Source organism: Pecten maximus, chromosome 3 (genome assembly GCF_902652985.1).
Source record: "Pecten maximus chromosome 3, xPecMax1.1, whole genome shotgun sequence".
Taxonomy (NCBI): Eukaryota; Metazoa; Mollusca; class Bivalvia; order Pectinida; family Pectinidae; genus Pecten; species Pecten maximus.
Genome location: NC_047017.1, coordinates 850,383 through 860,203, shown reverse-complemented (window position 1 = coordinate 860,203; position 9,821 = coordinate 850,383). Strand labels below are relative to the sequence as shown.

The 9,821-nt window shown below is 40.5% G+C and overlaps 1 protein-coding gene across 1 annotated transcript; it reads left to right on the top strand.

Moving 5' to 3' along the window:
• Positions 1-1,036: 1,036 nt before the first annotated feature.
• On the top strand, positions 1,037-2,026 carry LOC117324554 (rac guanine nucleotide exchange factor JJ-like). The gene has a single exon (XM_033880472.1). The coding sequence runs from the start codon at positions 1,037-1,039 to the stop codon at positions 2,024-2,026; it is 990 nt and encodes a 329-aa protein (XP_033736363.1).
• Positions 2,027-9,821: the final 7,795 nt, after the last annotated feature.

Sequence of the window (9,821 nt, the reverse complement as noted above, 5' to 3'; positions counted from 1 at the left end):
TACGTGTATTTGGACCTTCCCTAGTGTGTATCACAGGGACCTGAGAATTTGTTATAGTGTACGTGTATTTAGACCTTCCCTAGTGTGTATCACAGGGACTTGAGAATTTGTTACAGTCTACGTGTATTCGGACCTTCCCTAGTGTGTATCACAGGGACCTGAGAATTTGTTATAGTCTACGTGTATTTGGACCTTCCCTAGTGTGTAGCACAGGGACATGAGAATTTGTTATAGTGTACGTGTATTTAGACCTTCCCTAGCGTGTATAGCACACTTTCAGACGTTTTTGGGGATTAAACTAAAATTCGGTAAAATGACACATCCGGTGTTCATTACCGCAGATATATAGAGAAGGGTTGGAAGAACTCTGTGACAGAAAATCGACCCCCGCCTACGTTTCCCGATTAGAAAATATTTCTGTTCCCGGGGTGTGGAAAAACATGCTTTCTCTCGATAACGTCATATAAAAACGTAGAATGCACCCCCGTTTCATCCAAAACCACGCGCCATTTCTGTGATTTGGCAAAATATGCATGATTTCCAGCTGTAATATCATTTGCTGGCTATTTTGAGGCCCTTCGTATTTACAATCGACGTCGTTCACAAACCACATACACATCGAACGAAGACGGGAATTGTAAGGCACTTTCTGCCTTGTGCTGTTTGTAAGGCAACCGAAGTCAAAACAAATATTTAGAATTATAAAAAATGTGCTAAAAATGGACATTTAATGAAATGGTTTATTTTGAACTGGGCCACTAACTTTGGCAAGCAAACACTTATTGAGAATATTCAAATAATGATTAAGTTGTTAAATTATTTTGAAGAAGTATACCAGTCCATGTTAAAAGAAACAGAAAGGAAAGCATAATTGGTTGGTATTTGTAAATCAGAAATTATTTGAACTTGGATAAGTCTACATCTGGATCAGGGAACGGCCTTCCGATATCGTCTTCTCTTACCGTCAACCAAACAACATAGGGACGACCAAACAACGTATGGACGACCAAACAACGTATGGACGACCAAACAACGTATGGACGACCAAACAACGTATGGACGACCAAACAACGTATGGACGACCAAACAACATAGGGACGACCAAACAACGTATGGACGACCAAACAACGTAAGGACGACCAAACAACGTATGGACGACCAAACAACGTATGGACGACCAAACAACGTATGGACGACCAAACAACGTATGGACGACCAAACAACGTATGGACGACCAAACAACGTATGGACGACCAAACAACGTATGGACGACCAAACAACGTATGGACGACCAAACAACGTATGGACGACCAAACAACGTATGGACGACCAAACAACGTATGGACGACCAAACAACGCAAGGACGACCAAACAACGTATGGACGACCAAACAACGTATGGACGACCAAACAACGTATGGACGACCAAACAACGTATGGACGACCAAACAACGTATGGACGACCAAACAACGTATGGACGACCAAACAACGTATGGACGACCAAACAACGTATGGACGACCAAACAACGTATGGACGACCAAACAACGTATGGACGACCAAACAACGTATGGACGACCAAACAACGTATGGACGACCAAACAACATAGGGACGACCAAACAACGTATGGACGACCAAACAACGTATGGACGACCAAACAACGTATGGACGACCAAACAACGTATGGACGACCAAACAACATAGGGACGACCAAACAACGTAAGGACGACCAAACAACGTATGGACGACCAAACAACGCAAGGACGACCAAACAACGTATGGACGACCAAACAACGTATGGACGACCAAACAACGTAAGGACGACCAAACAACGCAAGGACGACCAAACAACGTATGGACGACCAAACAACGTATGGACGACCAAACAACGTATGGACGACCAAACAACGTATGGACGACCAAACAACGTATGGACGACCAAACAACGTATGGACGACCAAACAACGTATGGACGACCAAACAACGTATGGACGACCAAACAACGTATGGACGACCAAACAACGTAAGGACGACCAAACAACGTATGGACGACCAAACAACGTATGGACGACCAAACAACGTATGGACGACCAAACAACGTATGGACGACCAAACAACGTATGGACGACCAAACAACGCAAGGACGACCAAACAACGTATGGACGACCAAACAACGTAAGGACGACCAAACAACGTATGGACGACCAAACAACGTATGGACGACCAAACAACATAGGGACGACCAAACAACGTATGGACGACCAAACAACGTATGGACGACCAAACAACGTATGGACGACCAAACAACGTATGGACGACCAAACAACGTAAGGACGACCAAACAACATAGGGACGACCAAACAACGTATGGACGACCAAACAACGTATGGACGACCAAACAACGTATGGACGACCAAACAACGTATGGACGACCAAACAACGTATGGACGACCAAACAACGTATGGACGACCAAACAACGTATGGACGACCAAACAACGTAAGGACGACCAAACAACGCAAGGACGACCAAACAACGTATGGACGACCAAACAACGCAAGGACGACCAAACAACGCAAGGACGACGACCAAACAACGTAAGGACGACCAAACAACGTATGGACGACCAAACAACGCAAGGACGACCAAACAACGTATGGACGACCAAACAACGCAAGGACGACCAAACAACGTAAGGACGACCAAACAACGCAAGGACGACCAAACAACGTATGGACGACCAAACAACGTAAGGACGACCAAACAACGTAAGGACGACCAAACAACGTATGGACGACCAAACAACGTATGGACGACCAAACAACGCAAAATGTATTTAATTAGATACGTGTAAGGCTCTTGACACTGTGGCATCGCAGTCTTATGCAAAAGCTATTCAAGTTTGGTGTGGAAGGAAAATCCTAAATTTAATTAACATTTCATATATTGACATATATAGCACAGTCATGGTACAAGACCAAGATAGATGTAAATCAGATCCGGAATTAGACAAAAAGGGGTGGTCTCCAGCTTTTTATATATCATCTTCATAAACGACCTTCTCTTACAGTTAGAACATATCCGAGTTGGCGCCAAGCTTTTCGACATAAATTGTTGTAGCCCAGCCCTCGCAGACGGCCTTGTCTTGTCTGTAACCAGTCCGTTAGCCTTACAAACTATTTTGGACAAAATACGCGAAAACGTGGGAATAAGGGACAGTTCTTGACTTCTTGAATAGCCATAGACTTAATATTAATTTGAAATGGTCAATCATTGGACATAACCTCCAAACCTTCAACTCATTTAAGTATGCAGGTGTTATTATCTCCATTGATCTCAAGGGTACGTTAGCCATAGAAAACGGATGTACTAAAGGCAGGAAGTGTTTAAAATAATTATCAAATTTGGACAGTATTGTGATTGGACTAACCCCCTAGAAACAACAGAATCGTATAAGAAAGTCTTCATCCTAAGTGTGAGCTAATAAAAGCTCTACAGCACTCAATTGCAAAAAGAACTCGATGCTTCCTGATCCACGCTTGGTCTTCCTAGACTGCCGTCTGAAATTGAAAACTTCCTTTCTACGCTCATTAACCTGGGATAAGATTCTCTTTCCAAACATACATTCAAGACCCGAACAATAGCCAGCTTGGATATATACCTGATATTCTTAAATAAATACAACTTACATCAATTCCTGCAAGAGAACGTAACAAATACTGACTTCCCGTCAAAAGTGGTATGAAAACGAATTGTACACTACTCAATTAATTCAATTGAGGACGCTCACTTGAATGAAAGACTTGATGACGATCTCGACTTTATGCGATATAGAGACATTCATAGTAAATACACGTCTCCGTACATTCTGTGTAAAACACCAAAAGACCTCAAAATTGTCAAGTTTATTTATAAAATGGTGACATATTCCTCTCAGTAGATAGAGCAACAGTACAAATTATATAAAGTACTGTATATAAACACTATAGAAAAGTGTAATACATATATGCTAATTGATGATTGATTGACCTTTGGCTAACACTTATTGGGAATAGTTAAATACTGTTTAAGTTGTTAAATTGTGATAATTGGGTTTTAAGGAAGTATACCAGTTCATATTAAAAGAAACAGAAAAGGAAAACCAAAATCATAATTGAGTGGTACAGTATCAGTATGTGTAAAGGAGAACTAGTCTGGACCAGGGAACCCCCCCTTCCGATATCATCTTATTACCGTCAATCAAACACCACATGGACTACCAGACAAAGCGAAATGTATTTAATTCGTTGAGTATCTCTATTAGATGCAATATACAAGGGTTGATTGATATGTTGTGAGCCTCGTATTGAATTAAGGAGGTACTCAAGGATGTTCTTTTTAAGTCCTACTATTCCCTGACTATATAGGGCCATGTACCCAAGGACTGGTCTCATTTGGTTAGTTTATATCGACGAGGTATTACTCTAAAGTAAACAAGACAAGCGGATTTTGCAAAATGGACAAATTCGGTTAGGGTTATGGTGAAGGAGTCTGTCATTGCCATGGCTGCCATCCACGATTGTGGCTTTAAATTGATTGAGTATCCGCCTAATTCACCTGATCTCGCTCCATCAGACTTTCATCTATTTCCAAAACAGATACTTCAGGCACCCTAACTTTGACCCTAACATGCAGTGGATGACTTTCTGAACAGCCAAGAAAAGGAGTTCTATTAAAGTGGCATTGATGCCCTTAACACCACTAAAAGTGTATAGATACTGAAGGGGATTATATTGAAAAATAATACAATATGTCCGGCGAAATTCAAATCAATACAATATGAGGCTCACAACTTATCAATCAGCCCTCGTATATCGGCTGAGGGTGGATGCTTTTTTTTTTTACATCAGTTTTGCTTAACAAATCTTTACCAAAACAACGCAGAATTGTTATCTCAAAACTTCGTTTATCAGCACATAACCTACTACAGAAACCGTATAAGACAGGAATAACAGAATGTGTTATAACTGTGACCTTTTACAAGTAGAACATGGATTTCATTTTCTTTTAAGATGTTACAGACATTCAGATCGTCGGAGGAAGTACATTAATACGCTGTACACACCAGTAATGATACACTGGCGTTTTTGTCTAGGCCTAATGTATATACAGTATATAATAGCCACCGAGAAATAGTACGTTTACATCCTCAAAAGGTCAGAGATAATCGTTAAATTTACGTGTATTATCATAGTGCTTTGGAATTTGTCACAGGAACTTTCTTGGTAACTATTTGCATAAACTGAAATCGAAAAAAAACCCCAAAAAAAACATCATTTGCGTCAAGAAAGAGTTTAGCATGCCCATGCAACTAAACTATACCGTTTTTCGGTTTCTTCTATATTTTATGCCGAACAAAGACAAAAAAACATAATACATTGTAAACATACGTACTTCTTGTTTTGAAACGGTCACAGTAAGGCAGCTTTTAGAATCTTGAAAGGTGTAAATCAATTGTTTTATTCCAGTTATTGTGAAGGTTTTAAGCGGGCTGAAGTTAGCAGCGGATTCGTTATTCGAATCCCCAATAACGAATAACGAATCCGCTGCTAACTTCAGCCCGCTAAGGTTTTAAGTAAATTTTATTGCGATTGAAAAATACAATTAGTAATATAACGTGAAGTTTTTAATAATGTACTATGCGGTTATCAGAAGATCACAAACTACACTTTAAAGTTGTATTAAATCGAAATATCAAAGTTCCATACTTAATTAAGTCTTTGTATGAAGTTAAAAAAAAAAAAAAATTAACAGCAACTGTATCATGTTACTGATTGGTATTGTTGTTTAAGCATAGTTTCAATTTTTGCTTAGGTATCATCACCCAGTTTTTTTGTTTTGGATCATCCTCAAATCCAGAAATAAAATAAACACAAGTTAACAACAGCTCTCATGACAATGGTGGACCATTTTGAAATTTCGTAAGTAGGGTTTCCTTCGTCTACTGTTGTACATGATCAATTCTGAGACTGAATTTGGATTATGTAATTTTGGCATGGCTATTTCTCAGAACGTTCTTATTGGAAGTTTCTTGAATTTTGTATGTGGGTTCCTTTTGGTATCTCAGTTCTAACACGTTAGAAAACCGACGGAAGGCCACTTTTGGATTTTGAATGTTGAAATTTGTTATCAATCTTTCTCCAATTTATGTCAGTTCCTAATGGTCGTTAGTTGTGCATATTGAATTTTGAGACTAACCAGAAGACAAAATGGCAGACGGACCACCATTTCAAATTTTGGCAGAACTTTGTCAGGTTTTTCATAGATCTGCATGTTCTTGTTTTCAAATGATTAAAGGAAATAAGAGCAAAGAGAAAAGATCATTCAATGGTGGACTAAAGATCCCTCCGGGATCTCTTGTTAGCAAGTCTACTATCTATCTGTTTTAGATGGTCTACCCTCTATCTATCTTTAGAAAGTCTTCTCTCTTTCTATTTTTAGAAAGTCTGCCCTCTATCTATTTTTAGAAAGTCTACCCTCTATCTATTTTTAGAAAGTCTACCCTCTATCTATTTTAAGAAAGTCTACCCTCTTTCTATTTTTAGAAAGTCTGCCCTCTATCTATTTTTAGAAAGTCTGCCCTCTATCTATTTTAAGAAAGTCTAGCATCTATCTATTTTTAGAAAGTCTGCCCTCTATCTATTTTTAGAAAGTCTGCCCTCTATTTTGAGAAAGCTATCCATTAGTTTTTTTTCATAGTTACCAGGTCTACCAGGTGCCAAAACACCTAGAGTTCTGCCCTTAATGGTTCTGATAAAGTCACTAAGGAAAAGTTTGTGATCCTTTACTAGCTGTGTCTAGCATCCATATGGTCCCTGACATGCCTTAACAACAAAGGATCCCATAGGGGCCTCGACATCCACCATTGAATGAACTTTATCAGTTCTATGAAACACTGATCTTTTCTCAACTTCTCCTTTTTTCCCCCTTTTCCTTTTAGTTATCTAATAACAAGCTTAAGGGGACCGACAAAAGGAATCTAAGAGGTGTCTAAGAAGAACTTTCTGTGAACAAGAAATATCGATAACAGACTTCAACTGTCAAAATCAAAAATGGTCACCTTACGGCCATTTTGTTTTCTGATCAGTGTGCACATCTTATCAAGAAGTTGAACCAGTGTGCAAAATTTAACAAAGATCCATGATGAATTTTCTGAGAAATAGCAATAGTAAACTTCTTCATCTAGAATTTGCATTTTTTTCTGATCAGTCTCAAATTAATCATGCACAACTAAGGATCAAGGGGAACCTATGTATGGAATTTTGAGTAATTATGGCTTTAGAAAGTCATTACTACAACTAAATTATAAATGAGAAGACAACACATATTATCACATTAATTTCATAATTTTATGCAAAAACAGTATCACATATTCTATCACTATCACAGCTCAGCAAGTAAAGTTTTGATAAAAAAATGTAAACAGTTGCTAACACACAAAAAAAACACCACAGGGCTGTAAAATATATGCCTGTAGGATGCCACAGTGACATGAATTCTTGTATCAAAACGCATTGAATATGGAACATTAGCAAGAATAGTTCACAGATAAAGGGGCCACAACAAAGATAAAGGGGCCACAACAAAGATAAAGGGGCCACAATAAAGATAAAGGGGCCACAGCAAAGACAAAGGGGCCACAACAAAGACAAAGGGGCCACAACAAAGATAAAGGGGCCACAACAAAGATAAAGGGGCCACAACAAAGACAAAGGGGCCACGACAAAGACAAAGGGGCCACAACAAAGATAAAGGGGCTACAGCAAAGACAAGATCCACGACAAAGACAAAGGGGCCACAACAAAGATAAAGGGACCACAACAAAGACAAAGGGGCCATGACAAAGACAAAGGGGCCACGACAAAGACAAAGGGGCCACAGCAAAGACAAAGGGGCCACAACAAAGACAAGAGGCCACAACAAAGACAAAGGGGCCACAACAAAGATAAAGGGGCCACAGCAAAGACAAAGGGGCCACAACAAAGACAAAGGGGCCACAACAAAGGCAAAGGGGCCATGACAAAACAAAAGGGCCACAGCAAAGACAAAGGGGCCACAACAAAACAAAAGGGCCACAGCAAAGATAAAGGGGCCACGACAAAGACAAAGGGACCACAACAAAGACAAAGGGGCCACAGCAAAGACAAAGGGGCCACAACAAAACAAAGGGCCACAGCAAAGATAAAGGGGCCACGACAAAGACAAAGGGGCCACAACAAAGACAAAGGGGCCACAGCAAAGATAAAGGGGCCACAGCAAAGACAAAGGGGCCACAACAAAGACAAAGGGGCCACAACAAAGACAAAGGGGCCACGACAAAGACAAAGGGGCCACGACAAGGACAAAGGGGCCACAACAAAACAAAGGGCCACAGCAAAGACAAAGGGGCCACAACAAAGACAAAGGGGCCACAACAAAGATAAAGGGCCACAGCAAAGACAAAGGGGCCACAACAAAACAAAAGGGCCACAGCAAAGATAAAGGGGCCACGACAAAGACAAAGGGGCCACAACAAAGACAAAGGGGCCACAGCAAAGATAAAGGGGCCACAGCAATGACAAAGGGGCCACAACAAAGACAAAGGGGCCACAACAAAGACAAAGGGGCCACGACAAAGACAAAGGGGCCACGACAAGGACAAAGGGGCCACGACAAAGATAAAGGGGCCACAGCAAAGACAAAGGGGCCACAACAAAGACAAAGGGGCCACAACAAAGATAAAGGGCCACAGCAAAGACAAAGGGGCCACAGCAAAGACAAGAGGCCACGACAAAGATAAAGGGGCCACAGCAAAGACAAGAGGCCACGACAAAGACAAAGGGGCCACAACAAAGATAAAGGGCCACAGCAAAGACAAGAGGCCACGACAAAGACAAAGGGGCCACGACAAAGACAAAGGGGCCACAACAAAGATAAAGGGGCCACAGCAAAGACAAGAGGCCACGACAAAGACAAGACACATGAACTTCTACATGTATGAATATTCAAGAAACAAAAGGGCCTGTATCACTCACCTAGATATATCAGTAATTATGGTCAAACAATCTTAATTTCTACAGAAAACTTCAAAGTACTTGCTATGTTTCCCCTAGTGGGTTCCACCCTTTAGCCCTTCATTTCTACAGAAGAAAAGGATTTTAAAGAATTTACTCTAACTCTCTAACTCCCCTATCAGAGGCCCTTCCCCTGCTGCTACATGGGTCATCACAGTCGTTTATAAATATTAGCAATCAAAAATTGACAGACACCGGATGAATGCTGGACACTGTGCCATGACATAAGCTGACCTTGGCCCTTTGGGTCAGGTGAGCTAACAAGAGGCTCAAGGGCCTTAGTGGTCACCTGTCTTTCATTAAAGTTTGCAATTTTACTTGAAACACAAATTATGGTTAAAAAAACAAGAGGCCCAACGGGCCCGTATCACTCGTCTGGTTCTAAAGCAACTTTGAAGTTGATCTTAGTCATTTCTGCAGAAACTATGTTGATTATCACTTTATTCAAATATCAGGGAGGCTAGGTCTATTCATGTCAATAAGTTATTTCAGTCTTTCATTCCAGCATGCTATTGGCCTAATACATGTATCAGGGCTCTTTTCTATGGAAAAAAGCATTTAAATATTTAAGCCTATTTGACCAATGTGACCTTGAATGTAGGTCAAGGTATTTCATTTGATCAAACTTGGTAGCCCTTCACCCCAGTATACTAAAGGCCCAATATCCAGTCCCTGGGCCTCTTGGTTATTGAGAAGAAATCATTTGAAGATATAAGCCTATTTGACCCTTG